At 51.6% G+C, this 14,623-nt stretch overlaps 2 protein-coding genes across 4 annotated transcripts in view; one reads left to right on the forward strand and one right to left on the reverse strand.

The window, feature by feature from the left end:
* The window catches only part of CHRM2 (cholinergic receptor muscarinic 2), a 299,422-nt gene that overhangs the window by 259,846 nt on the left and 24,953 nt on the right, over positions 1-14,623 (reverse strand). The window lies entirely within an intron of this gene.
* On the forward strand, positions 11,000-14,080 carry LOC117366417 (tigger transposable element-derived protein 1-like). The gene is made up of 2 exons (XM_033957758.1): positions 11,000-11,314; positions 13,178-14,080. The coding sequence occupies exons 1-2, from the start codon at positions 11,000-11,002 to the stop codon at positions 14,078-14,080; spliced, it is 1,218 nt and encodes a 405-aa protein (XP_033813649.1).

The raw sequence follows: 14,623 nt of genomic DNA on the forward strand, positions 1-14,623 counted from the left end.
CCTTGCTTACAGAGACCATGCACTGGACTGGTGAGTTGGAGCAGTGCGTTTCTTCCATAGAAGACTCAACCACAATCATGTGCATGAAGCTGAGCACTTTTCAGGCCCAAATTAAAGAAAAGGCTATGAAATTAGACGATGTTTAGGGTGGGCAGACTACCGTATTTTCACGCATATAACGCACGCGTTATACGCGTTTTTACCTACCGCGCATACCCCTCGCGCGTTATATGCGTGAGCGCGGTATACAAAAGTTTTTAAACATAGTTCCCACCCCGCCCGATTCACCCCCCCAGCAGGACCGCTCGCACCCCCACCCCGAACGACCGCTCGCACGCGCTCCCACCCGCACCCGCATCCACGATCGGAGCAAGAGGGAGCCCAAGCCCTCTTGCCCGGCCGACTCCCCGACGTCCGATACATCCCCCCCCGGCAGGACCACTCGCACCCCCACCCCGAAGGACCGCCGACTTCCCGACAATATCGGGCCAGAAGGGAGCCCAAACCCTCCTGGCCACGGCGACCCCCTAACCCCACCCCGCACTACATTACGGGCAGGAGAGATCCCAGGCCCTCCTGCCCTCGACGCAAACACCCCTCCCCCCAACGACCGCCCCCCCCAAGAACCTCCGACCGCCCCCCCAGCCGACCCACGACCCCCCTGGCGACCCCCACGACCCCCCACCCCCTTCCCCGTACCTTTGGTAGTTGGCCGGACAGACGGGAGCCAAACCCGCCTGTCCGGCAGGCAGCCAACGAAGGAATGAGGCCGGATTGGCCCATCCGTCCTAAAGCTCCGCCTACTGGTGGGGCCTAAGGCGCGTGGGCCAATCAGAATAGGCCCTGGAGCCTTAGGTCCCACCTGGGGGCGCGGCCTGAGGCACATGGGCCCAACCCGACCATGTGCCTCAGGCCGCGCCCCCAGGTGGGACCTAAGGCTCCAGGGCCTATTCTGATTGGCCCACGTGCCTTAGGCCCCACCAGTAGGCGGAGCTTTAGGATGGATGGGCCAATCCGGCCTCATTCCTTCGTTGGCTGCCTGCCGGACAGGCGGGTTTGGCTCCCGTCTGTCCGGCCAACTACCAAAGGTACGGGGAAGGGGGGTGGGGGGGTCGGCCAGGGGGGTCGCGGGTCGGCTGGGGGGGCGGTCGGAGGTTCTTGGGGGGGGCGGTCGTTGGGGGGGAGGGGGGTTTGCGTCGAGGGCAGGAGGGCCTGGGATCCCTCCTGCCCGTAATGTAGTGCGGGGTGGGGTTAGGGGGTCGCCGTGGCCAGGAGGGTTTGGGCTCCCTTCTGGCCCAACTACACAAAGGTACGGGGAAGGCGGGTGGGGGTGTCGTGGGGGTCGGCCAGGGGGGTCGCGGGTCGGCTGGGGGATGGGCGGAGGTTCTTGGGGGGGGCGGTCGTTGGGGGGAGGGGGTTTGCGTCGAGGGCAGGAGGGCCTGGGATCCCTCCTGCCCGTAATGTAGTGCGGGGTGGGGTTAGGGGGTCGCCGTGGCCAGGAGGGTTTGGGCTCCCTCCTGGCCCGATATTGTTGGGGAGTCGGCGGTCCTTCGGGGGGGGGGTGCGAGTGGTCCTGCCGGGGGGGGGGATGTATCGGACGTCGGGGGGGGGCATTAGGCTTTCAGGATGGGGACAGACCTTCAAGGGGGGACAGGACTTCAAGGGGGGACAGTGCACGGAAAGTCGGGGGGGGTGAACGGAGAGTCGGGACAGCGCACGGAAAGTCAGGGCAGTGCACGGAAGTCAGGGGGGGTGAACGGGGAGTCGGGACAGCGCACGGAAAGTCAGGGCAGTGCACGGAAGTCAGGGGGGGTGAACGGAGAGTCGGGACAGCGCACGGAAAGTCAGGGCAGTGCACGGAAGTCAGGGGGGGTGAACGGAGAGTCGGGACAGCGCACGGAAAGTCAGGGCAGTGCACGGAAGTCAGGGGGGGTGAACGGAGAGTCGGGACAGCGCACGGAAAGTCAGGGCAGTGCACGGAAGTCAGGGGGGGTGAACGGAGAGTCGGGACAGCGCACGGAAAGTCAGGGGGGGTGAACGGAGAGTCAGGACAGCGCACGGAAAGTCAGGGCAGTGCACGGAAGTCAGGGGGGGTGAACGGAGAGTCGGGACAGCGCACGGAAAGTCAGGGCGGGCGAAAGGAGCGTCGGGCATCATGCGCGGTATACCCGTGAGCGCGGTATACAAAAGTTTTTGTACATATCATCGTGATTTCTGCGCGCTATACCCGTGTGTGCGTTTTACACGGGTGCGTGTTATTTGCGTGAAAATACGGTAGATGGGCCGTGGCCCTTATCTGCCGTCTATTTCTATGTTTCTATGGGGAAGGTCATTAGGGTGGGCAGACTAGATGGGCCGTGGCCCTTATCTGCCGTCTATTTCTATGTTTCTATGTTGAAAAATGCTAACAGCACAATAATATGTGTTTTGTGGGCTTACCTAAGATGATTCATGAGAAGAGGCTGCCTCGTATTCTGGAAAGTTGAATCTCGAAGGAAATTCCTTCCTTATTAAATAAGGGGCCCTTGTATCTTGAGCATGTGCACCACTTAGGCCACATGTGAGATAGGAAACCTTGTCCTCGAGTGGTCATTGTGTAAATTCATAATTATGCTCATAAGGAAGAATTGTTGCAAATATGCAAGGAGAAACAAAACTATTTAAAATATGATGGGGAACTAGTATGTATATTCCAGGATTATTCACCAGCTCTTTTGGAGAGGCGCAGACATTTTTTTACCTCTCTGCAATGTTTCATATGAATGCAAAATTTGATTTATATTGAATCGCCTGCAGGAAGCAGCAAGAAACCCAGAAGCGCTCAAAACCCGGGCACCAAAGACCCTGGCCAAACCTCACCAACAACAATTACAACAAAGTGGTGAGTGAAGCAATCACCCAAAACTCTAAATTCAACCCATACCTCCACTCACACGCTCAATGCAAACTGCATATTAAAACGCTGAATCCACAAAAATGGCAACGCGTACTCCCAAACTCATCCTGGTCCTCATACTAATTGCCACATTCATAGTAAAATGGAAAACTGCAGGTTACCAATCACACACCATCCCTATCCTAACAACAACACACAGACATGTGCAACATACCAGGAAACTTCATACCCCTAGAATGCTAACTCCATGCCCAATATCCAGCCAAGCTAGCATTCCCACTACCTGGGGAAACAGACCACCACCAAAGCCCAACACAAGCACACAAAATCACCAAACTTCACCAAGAACCACCACTAACACAACCATTACCTCCAACACAAAATTCACTGCAATATCCTGTGCATATATGAACATTAGATCCATCAGCCCAAAGGCCGAATTAATCAAGGACTGGCTGATCAAAGACAATATAGGCTGCCTCTTCCTAACCGAAACGTGGCTCACCTCAGATTCAGATCCAAGCATTACCGAATTCTGCCCAAATGGATATAAACTAGAGCTAGTATGTCGAGAAAACAGAAGAGGAGGAGGTCTAGCAATCATAATAAAAAACAATCTAAACATTGAAGTCCTAACCAAGTACACCACCCCACATCTAGATCTGCTAGCTTGCCAAATTTCTGATAACTCACACACAGGAAATCTGAACTGTCTTCTTTGCTACATCACACCAAGGAAATGGAATACCTCTAAACAAGAACTTGAAGAATTCATCTTTCAGAACTCTCTCTCCTCTACACATAACCTAATACTCGGAGACATAAATCTCCACTTAGAAGATCAATCCTCCAAACAAGTTGAGGACTTACTCTCATACCTCAACGCCTTATCCTACCAAATTCTCAACCCAGAACCCACACACGAAAAAGGACACCAACTTGATATAGCAGCTTACTCATTTCCAAATCATAACACACAAAATATCCACATCTCAAACGGTTCCTGGCACCCTACCCTCTGGTCAGACCATTACAAATACACATTCACTATCAACTGGGCTCAAAGCAACAACAAACCCATCCCAAAGAAAACACACATCAAGATCAGACAGAGAATTGAACCTACCACATTCTGGAACACAGTGGATCCCAAAATAGATCCCAACAACCCCAAAAACTTCATAAACAGTTGGCGTACTCTCAGTGAATCTACACTAAATGAACTAGCTCCAATAAAAAACTAAAATAGACAGACCATCAAACAAATGGTTTGATGAAGTACTCTTACAATTAAAAAGGAAATGCAGACAATTAGAAAGGTCATGGAATAAACAAAAACAAATTCACACCAAAACTGAATGGAAAATCCAAATCAAACAATACAAAACCATACTGAAGGAAAAACGAATAAACTACTATTCCAAACTCATCGGCATCGAAAAACCAGACACAAGAAAACTGTTTGACATCGTAAGAAATCTCACTGACACCAAACCTTTCCTCGCCACCCAAGGAAACCATTCTCCAACAGCTACCCAATTAGCGGAATATTTCAAACACAAAATCATCACAATCAGATCCACATTCAACAATTCACGAATCAACACAGACGAGATACAAATTAATCCCACAATAGATGAAGCAATCTCAGCAGATAGGATCTGGACAAACTTCCCAACGATACAATGGTCAGACCTGGACAGGCTTTATAAAAAATACAGCAAATATTCATGTGACCTGAACAACTGTCCCCCATACTTACTAGCCACAGCTTCCACTAAATTTAAAGCGAGCCTCACAATATGGCTACAAACTACACTAAGGGAAGGTCATTTCCCACTGGAACTAGGCAAAATCATAATTACTCCTGTCCTGAAAGATCCCAAAGGACCGATAGACAATCCTATAAACTATAGACCAATCGCCTCTATCCCACTATACATCAAACTAACAGAAGGTCTTGTCGCACAACAACTCTCCAATTACCTTGAAGACCACCACATCCTGCATCCATCACAATCTGGATTCAGAACTAACCATAGCACAGAAACCCTATTAGTAACTCTACTAGACATAGTCCGACAACACCTTAGTAAAGGAAACAAGCTACTCCTCATCCAACTCGATCTTTCTGCTGCATTCGACCTAGTAGACCATCCCACACTACTCCAAATACTAGACGCAATAGGAATCTCAGGAAATGTTCACAACTGGTTCCAAGGCTTCCTAAAAACTCAAACATATAGAGTTAAGTCAAAAGATCAACTATCTGACCCCTGGTCAAACCCATGTGGAGTTCCACAAGGATCACCGCTGTCGCCCATACTATTCAACCTCTTCATAGCATCCCTTGGCACAACCCTAGACGCCCTAAACACAGTTTCATTCAGCTACGCGAACAATATTACTATCCTCTTCCCCTTTGACATTCAAGACCCCTTAGCCACAAAACGCCTGAAAACAACAATGGAAACGGTAGAAAAATGGATGTCAAACTTTAAGCTGAAACTAAACTCGGATAAAACCAAATTCCTACTACTAGAGAAGGTGAAAAACCATCCTTCACAGAACTTGAACTAAACACAATCAAGTACCCAATGCAAAACACACTTAAGATTCTGGGAATACAACTAGACAGAAATTGCACAATGCAGACTCAAATCCACAAAATCATCCAAAAAGCATTCTTCACAATGCGAAACCTAAGAAAAATAAGAAAATTCTTCAATAAAGATCAATACAAGATTTTAGTACAATCCCTTGTTCTAAGTATGGTAGACTACTGCAACAGCCTCTACCTATCATGCCCAAACTATATGATAAAACAACTACAGACAGTTCAGTACATGGCCTTCAGACTCATCTACTCCCTCGGAAAATATGACCACATCACCAACGCATACCTAGACTCACACTGGCTACCGATAAAAGCAAGATCCCAGTTCAAATTCTACTGTCTACCCATGGAACAGCACCCATGTAACCCATGGAACAGCACCCAGCTACCTAAACAACCGACTATACCGTAACCTAACATCCAGAATAAGGAGAACCCAGAGCCTATTCAACTACCCCCCACTCAATGGCACCCGACGCAAGAAACCATACGACAGCCTCTTAGCAACACAGGCAGCGAAGATTGACACTACCATCTCCAATCTACTGATCAAAACAACAGACATTAAAGTATTCCGAAAAGAAATCAAAACTCATCTTTTCAAAAAACACTTCTCAGCATCTTAACCTCACTATAGCACAAGAAAATACTCTCTAAAGCACAAGAAAATGCTCTTATGAACACCATCACTACCACCACAGCAACACCTTCAACATTGCATAACTCTCTACAACATCACGATTGTACTATTACTCATCACAGTAACCTAGTATATAATCTCTCTTTACTTTACAATTCTCCTGGAAATGACCAGACTAACAATTGCAACTGATACTTTGTACTGTAACGCTACTGGAGATATCCAGACCTTTAATCTGTAATCCGCTTAGAACCACAAGGCACCAAGCGGAATATAAATCACTAATGTAATGTAATGTAATTCCCTTATCCAGTGATCCTGATTTTTTAGGCAGCAAATAGAAAGCCTTTGAGTCATTATAGGAGGCACAGGGCTGTGTAAATAAATTATCAGGGCTGCATGAGCATGCAACATGAATTACTATTTTCAAATTGTACATTGGTTCTTATGTTTGCACTGAGGTGGTGGAGCAGTAGCTGGGCCTGTGGCTTAGCAAGTCTTTTGCTTCAGTTGTTACTCATTTTGCTATTTCAGTGGTTGTATACCGTATTTTCACGCAAATAACGCGCACCCGTGTAAAACGCGCACACGGGTATAGCGCGCAGAAATCACGATGATATGTACAAAAACTTTTGTATACCGCGCTCACGGGTATACTGCGCATGATGCCCGACGCTCCTTTCGCCCGCCCTGACTTTCCGTGCGCTGTCCCGACTCTCCGTTCACCCCCCTGACTTCCGTGCGCTGTCCCGACTCTCCGTTCACCCCCCCTGACTTCCGTGCACTGTCCCCCCTTGAAGTCCTGTCCCCCCTTGAAGGTCTGTCCCCATCCTGAAAGCCTGATGCCCCCCCCGACGTCCGATACATCCCCCCCCGGCAGGACCACTCGCACCCCCACCCCGAAGGACCGCCGACTCCCCAACAATATCGGGCCAGGAGGGAGCCCAAACCCTCCTGGCCACGGTGACCCCCTAACCCCACCCCGCACTACATTACGGGCAGGAGGGATCCCAGGCCCTCCTGCCCTCGACGCAAACCCCCTCCCCCCAACGACCGCCCCCCCCCAAGAACCTCCGCCCGTCCCCCAGCCGACCCGCGACCCCCCTGGCCGACCCCCACGACACCCCCACCCGCCTTCCCCGTACCTTTGTGTAGTTGGGCCAGAAGGGAGCCCAAACCCTCCTGGCCACGGCGACCCCCTAACCCCACCCCGTACTACATTACGGGCAGGAGGGATCCCAGGCCCTCCTGCCCTCGACGCAAACCCCCCTCCCCCCCCAACGACCGCCCCCCCAAGAACCTCCGACCGCCCCCCCCGCCGCCCCGTGACCCCCCTGGCCGCCCCCCCACGACCCCCCCACCCCCCTTCCCCGTACCTTTGGTAGTTGGCCGGACAGACGGGAGCCAAGCCCGCCTGTCCGGCAGGCAGCCAACGAAGGAATGAGGCCGGATTGGCCCATCCGTCCTAAAGCTCCGCCTACTGGTGGGGCCTAAGGTGCGTGGGCCAATCAGAATAGGCCCTGGAGCCTTAGGTCCCACCTGGGGGCGCGGCCTGAGGCACATGGTCGGGTTGGGCCCATGTGCCTCAGGCCGCGCCCCCAGGTGGGACCTAAGGCTCCAGGGCCTATTCTGATTGGCCCACGCGCCTTAGGCCCCACCAGTAGGCGGAGCTTTAGGACGGATGGGGCCAATCCGGCCTCATTCCTTCGTTGGCTGCCTGCCGGACAGGCGGGTTTGGCTCCCGTCTGTCCGGCCAACTACCAAAGGTACGGGGAAGGGGGGTGGGGGGTCGTGGGGGTCGCCAGGGGGGTCGCGGGTCGGCTGGGGGGGGGCGGTCGGAGGTTCTTGGGGGGGGCGGTCGTTGGGGGGAGGGGGGTTTGCGTCGAGGGCAGGAGGGCCTGGGATCTCTCCTGCCCGTAATGTAGTGCGGGGTGGGGTTAGGGGGTCGCCGTGGCCAGGAGGGTTTGGGCTCCCTTCTGGCCCGATATTGTCGGGAAGTCGGCGGTCCTTCGGGGTGGGGGTGCGAGTGGTCCTGCCGGGGGGGATGTATCGGACGTCGGGGAGTCGGCCGGGCAAGAGGGCTTGGGCTCCCTCTTGCTCCGATCGTGGGTGCGGGTGGGAGCGCGTGCGAGCGGTCGTTCGGGGTGGGGGTGCGAGTGGTCCTGCCGGGGGGGGGATGTATCGGACGTCGGGGAGTCGGCCGGGCAAGAGGGCTTGGGCTCCCTCTTGCTCCGATCGTGGATGCGGGTGCGGGTGGGAGCGCGTGCGAGCGGTCCTGCTGGGGGGGTGAATCGGACGTCGGGCGGGGTGGGAAGTCGTGTTCCCTCTAAGCTGAGCAGGAGTCCTCCTCCCACAGTCTCACCAATAGAGGGTGCTGTTTTACTGTCACATTTTTCAATTGTGAGGGACAGGCAAGTTCTGCAGGACTCCAGGGAACATACCTGTCCTTAGCGACTGAAAATATTCCACCCCCTAGTGGTAGCAATGCAGCTGGAGGACACCTGCTCAGCTTAGAGGGAACAATGGTGGGAACTATGTTTAAAAACTTTTGTATACCGCGCTCACGCATATAACGCGCGAGGGGTATGCGCGGTAGGTAAAAACGCGTATAACGCGCGCATTATATGCGTGAAAATACGGTACTTTTAAGCATTAACAGAGGCATGCCCTGGTAGTGTTTATGGTTTATTTAGTTATATCCCTCCCCCTTTAACAAGGTTGGTTACAATGCCACATTCACAATGAGTGTTCTGAGCCTCAAGGCTATTTCATTCGGAAGCGGGAAGCTTCCTTGTTCACCAAGTGATCTGTTCCCTTATGTGCATGTGTGTTGCTGGAACACTTAATTAAAAGGGATATTTGTAAGGGAAGGGCGGTAGGAGGATAGGGGAGAGAGGTGTGCGGGGGTGGGCTGCTGCATGGGGATGGTGTTCACTAATTTACTGAGGGGTCTTATATTATGTTTTTTATGGGACTGTTTTACTCGTACCAATATCATTGCTTGTATTGGTGTCTATGCACTTTGGGGTAAGCAGGTTTGAGCAAAAGTGGTATTACCCTTGGGTGGGGGCTGGGCACCCAGAATGGATATTTGATAGGCATTTTGTTCTTTAAGATGGATGTTTAATCCTCCATAACTAAGTCTTCTCCAGGCCAAGGTGGATAGCACTCTTCTCTGTTAGTACCTTGGCCTGGATTTTCAAAACGGCACTGTTTTTTTAGGCACTAGTAGGCACCCAAGCTCAGTGAAAAATGCCGTTTAAATAGTATTTTTTTTTTTTTTACTATTTTCAATTAATTACTGGCACCCAAAAAATCAGCACCAGAATCACAATCCATAGGCGCTTTGTGGTGCCTAACACCACTGTAGGCATAGCCAATGCCAGAAGTGGTGTTAAATGCTGTAAAGTACCTACAAATGCTTGATTCACATCAAAGGTAGATGCCAGAAATGTAGGCCTGGAAAACCCTGGCCTACATATCTGGCACCTACCTTTGCTAGAGGTGTGATTCTCTAACCAGCGCTGTCACATGATTGACAAGTGATTAGCGGTTGCTTTTAAGGCAGCCGCTGACAGCAGCGCTGGTTAGAGAATCCAGCCCCTTGTATCTTGGAATATGGGTGGTACTACCTTCCCTATAAAACAAAGTAAAATCTTAGCAGCTCTTAAGAAACACAGGGTGGATATTGCCTGTTTGCTAGAACACTGGCTGAAACACTGAAGTTACAGAGACTGTGGGTTGGGGATGCTTGTTATTCTGCTTCAAATGGGTGCAAGGGGGAGAGGTGGTATTAGTGCTTAAGGGTTTACATTGCAAAATAGAGCAACTGATTGAAAGCACAAAAGGCCACTATGCATTTTGAACATACATCTTCAGGAAAGAGAACTGATTTTAGTGGTGGTTTATGCTCCAGATCCTCCAGATCCCAACTTTTATTGTCATCTCTTATCTCTTTGAATCGTTTACAATCAATAGCTCTAAGCATTCCAGGAAATCACATGCATTATTCTCTTTTCCATCTGCTAAAGGTTGTCAATTTAAGATTTCAACATCTGCTGTCCTTTCAAGCGGCATTATGGGGGCGGGGGTGGGGCCATGGGTCCGGATTTTCCTTCTGGAAAATCTGGTGACCCTACCCATATGTTTAGAGTGCATGGCACGTTTAGAGTGCATGGCACGTGCGCTTAACTGCCCTCTCTCCGCCTGGCTCCCTGTGCAGTGGCGGACCGTCGGCTCGCAGGGGCCCGGCGCCTACTGCTGATGCGTTGGGGGGGGGCGGAGCTACTCTCGCCGCTTCCCCGATGCTAGAAAAAAAAAATAAATGAACAGTTAAGTCCCAGTTTTTGCCGCTGAGACTCTGCCCTCTCTCACTGTAAAATTATTGTTTATACAGTATATCATGGCTTCTAAAAAAAGCAGGAAGGTGATTTCTGTTGAAATTAAACGGAAAATAATTAGAAGGAGTGAATGTGGGGTAAAACAGTGTGACCTCGTCAAAGAGTTTGGCCTCAGCAAAACCACCATTTTCACCATTTTGACAAATAAGGATGCAATAAAATCAGCCAAAGTAGCCAAAGGAGTATCAAAACTATTTCATGAAAAACATAGGTCTTCAATCCACGAGGAAATGGAGAGGCTATTAGCAATTTGGATTAAGGACAGGCAGGTGAAAGGTGACGTAACAACCCAAGATATTATCTGTCACAAAGCCAAGAGAATTTATGACGATCTAAAGAAAAACGTCCCTGGAAGTAGCAGCAATCAAGCTAATGAAGAAGAATTCAAAGCCAGCAGGGGGTGGTTTTTTAGATTTAAGAAAAGGTGTGGAATCCACAGCGTTACTATGCATGGTGAGGCTGGCAGTGCTGACAAGAAAGAAGCAGAAAAGTTCTCTATTAACTTTCAAAAATGTATGAAGGATGAAGGATACTGCCCACAACAAGTGTTCAATGCCGATGAAACGGGTCTTTTCTGGAAAAGAATGCCGAGCAGAACCTTCATTACAAAAGAGGAGAAGAAATTGCCAGGACACAAAGCCATGAAGGACAGACTTACCCTTATGTTTTCGTCTAATGCTAGCGGAGACCTCAAGATCAAACCTCTATTGGTTTATCACTCTGAAAATCCAAGAATTTTCAAGAAAAATAACGTTATTACCGTATTTTCACGCAAATAACACGCACCCGTATAAAACGCGCACACGTGTATAGCGCGCAGAAATCACGATGATAAGCACAAAAACTTTGGTATAACGCGCTCACGATTATACCGCGCATGCTGCCCGACTCTCCGTTCACCCCCCTGACTTCCGTGCGCTGTCCCGACTCTCCGTTCACCCCCCCTGACTTCCGTGCACTGCCCCGCCTCTCCGTGCGCTGTCCCGACTCTCCGTTCACCCCCCCCTGACTTCCGTGCACTGCCCTGACTTTCCGTGCGCTGTCCCGACTCTCCGTTCACCCCCCTGACTTCCGTGCACTGCCCCGCCTCTCCGTGCGCTGTCCCGACTCTCCGTTCACCCCCCCCCGACGTCCGATTCATCCCCCCCCCCGGCAGGACCATTCGCACCCCCACCCCGAAGGACCGCCGACTCCCCGACAATATCGGACCAGGAGGGAGCCCAAACCCTCCTGGCCATGGCGACCCCCTACCCCCACCCCGCACTACATTACGGGCAGGAGGGATCCCAGGCCCTCCTGCCCTCGACGCAAACCCCCCTCCCCCCCAACGACCGCCCCCCCCAAGAACCTCCGACCGCTCCCCCAGCCGACCCGCGACCCCCCCTGGCGACCCCCACGACCCCCCCACCCCCCTTCCCCGTACCTTTGGTAGTTGGGCCAGAAGGGAGCCCAAACCCTCCTGGCCACGGCGACCCCCTAACCCCACCCCGCACTACATTACGGGCAGGAGGGATCCCAGGCCCTCCTGCCCTCGACGCAAACCCCCCTCCCCCCCAACGACCGCCCCCCCCCAAGAACCTCCGACCGCTCCCCCAGCCGACCCGCGACCCCCCTGGCGACCCCCACGACCCCCCCACCCCCCTTCCCCGTACCTTTGGAAGTTGGCCGGACAGACGGGAGCCAAACCCGCCTGTCCGGCAGGCAGCCAACGAAGGAATGAGGCCGGATTGGCCCATCCGTCCTAAAGCTCCGCCTACTGGTGGGGCCTAAGGCGCGTGGGCCAATCAGAATAGGCCCTGGAGCCTTAGGTCCCACCTGGGGGCGCGGCCTGAGGCACATGGGCCCAACCCGACCATGTGCCTCAGGCCGCGCCCCCAGGTGGGACCTAAGGCTCCAGGGCCTATTCTGATTGGCCCACGCGCCTTAGGCCCCACCAGTAGGCGGAGCTTTAGGACGGATGGGCCAATCCGGCCTCATTCCTTTGTTGGCTGCCTGCCGGACAGGCGGGTTTGGCTCCCGTCTGTCCGGCCAACTTCCAAAGGTACGGGGAAGGGGGGTGGGGGGGTCGTGGGGGTCGGCCAGGGGGGTCGCGGGTCGGCTGGGGGGGCGGTCGGAGGTTCTTGGGGGGGGACGGTCGTTGGGGGGGAGGGGGGTTTGCGTCGAGGGCAGGAGGGCCTGGGATCCCTCCTGCCCGTAATGTAGTGCGGGGTGGGGTTAGGGGGTCGCCGTGGCCAGGAGGGTTTGGGCTCCCTTCTGGCCCGATATTGTCGGGAAGTCGGCGGTCCTTCGGGGTGGGGGTGCGAGTGGTCCTGCCGGGGGGGGGGGATGTATCGGACGTCGGGGAGTCGGCCGGGCAAGAGGGCTTGGGCTCCCTCTTGCTCCGATCGTGGATGCGGGTGCGGGTGGGAGCGCGTGCGAGTGGTCGTTCGGGGTGGGGGTGCGAGTGGTCCTGCTGGGGGGGTGAATCGGGCGTCGGGCGGGGTGGGAACTATGTTTGAAAACTTTCGTATACCGCGCTCACGCATATAACGCGCGAGGGGTATGCGCGGTAGGTAAAAACGCGTATAACGCGCACGTTATATGCGTGAAAATACGGTAAGTCCAAACTGCCCGTCCATTGGAAGTCCAATCAAAAAGCATGGGTGACCCAAGTTATCTTCAACGAATGGATTCTGGAAACCTTTGCTCCTGCCGTGAAGAAATTATTGCTGGAAAAAGAACTGCCGCTCAAAGCCCTTCTGATACTTGACAATGCCCCTGCTCACCCAAAAGACCTAGAGGAAATATTGCAGGAAAATTATCCTTTTATCAAGGTGCAGTATTTGCCACCAAACACCACATCCATTATTCAGCCAATGGATCAGCAAGTTATTGCGAACTTTAAAAAACTCTACACTAGAGCCCTCTTTAATAAGGTGTTTGAAGAATGCGAGTTTGGTGGAGACAATATGACTGTCCGAAAGTTTTGGAAGGAGAAATTTGATGTCCTTATGGCAATACGACTTATACAGAAGGCCTGGGAAGAAGTGTCACAAAGGACCCTAATTTCTGCTTGGAAGATGCTTGTGCCTTCGTGGACCCAGGAAGAAGCAGTAGTTGATGACACAGAAGTGGTGAAGGACATCATCACAGTGGCCCAAAGGTTGGAATTAGAGGTAGAGGAAAAGGATGTAGAGGAGATTATTGAGGAACACGAAGAAGAGCTGACAACTGAAGAGCTCCAAGCACTTCTGGTCCAGCAACAGGACAATGCTCAAAGGGAAGCGTCATCTGATGACGAGGAGCAACAATCAAACAATAAACCAATCCCAACTGCTGACATCAAGAACATCCTGGTCAAATGGAAAGCAGTTCAGGAGTTTACCAATGCCCACTATCCTGATTCAGCTGAAGCAAACAGGATCAACGATCTTTACTCCGATACTCTTGTCCGTTATTTCCGGCAGATGTTGGAGAAAAGAGAAAAACAAACGACTTTGGACAGGTTTTTTCATGAAACCATCGGCCAAAAAGCAGAAAATGGATGAAGATGTGCAAGATTCGGTAGACTCTACTTAGTCTGTCTTTAAATTTAAAAAATGTGTGTTGTTTTAAAAAACAATTATGTTTTTAGATGTATCTAAATAAAAATAATAACAAAAAATTTATCTTTTTTTATGTCATCTTAGCATATTTTATGCTACAGAACGAATTATTTTTTTTAACATGTATTGTTATGGGAAAACGCGTTTCACATAACGAACTTTTCGCATAACAAACTTGCTCCTGGAACCAATTAAGTTCGTTGTGTGAGGCACCACTGTATAAGTTGTTTAAATGTGGTAATAAATGTGGGAATCTTTTGGCACAAATCACCAAATCTTGGGGTGAGACTCATTATATTACTTCCTTAAAAACCCCTAATGGCACTATGCTCACCAGAGTGGAGGATATTTTGAAGGCTCGTACCACATACTTTAAAGAAATGTATGCTGCTACTGGTTAGACTTCTCAGGAGGAGATACTTATCTCCCACTATCTGTGGTCCTTGGGTTTGCCTGTTCTTTTGCAGGAGGCACATAGAAACATAA

The sequence above is a fragment of the Geotrypetes seraphini genome, chromosome 9 (genome assembly GCF_902459505.1).
Source record: "Geotrypetes seraphini chromosome 9, aGeoSer1.1, whole genome shotgun sequence".
Classification (NCBI taxonomy): domain Eukaryota; kingdom Metazoa; phylum Chordata; class Amphibia; order Gymnophiona; family Dermophiidae; genus Geotrypetes; species Geotrypetes seraphini.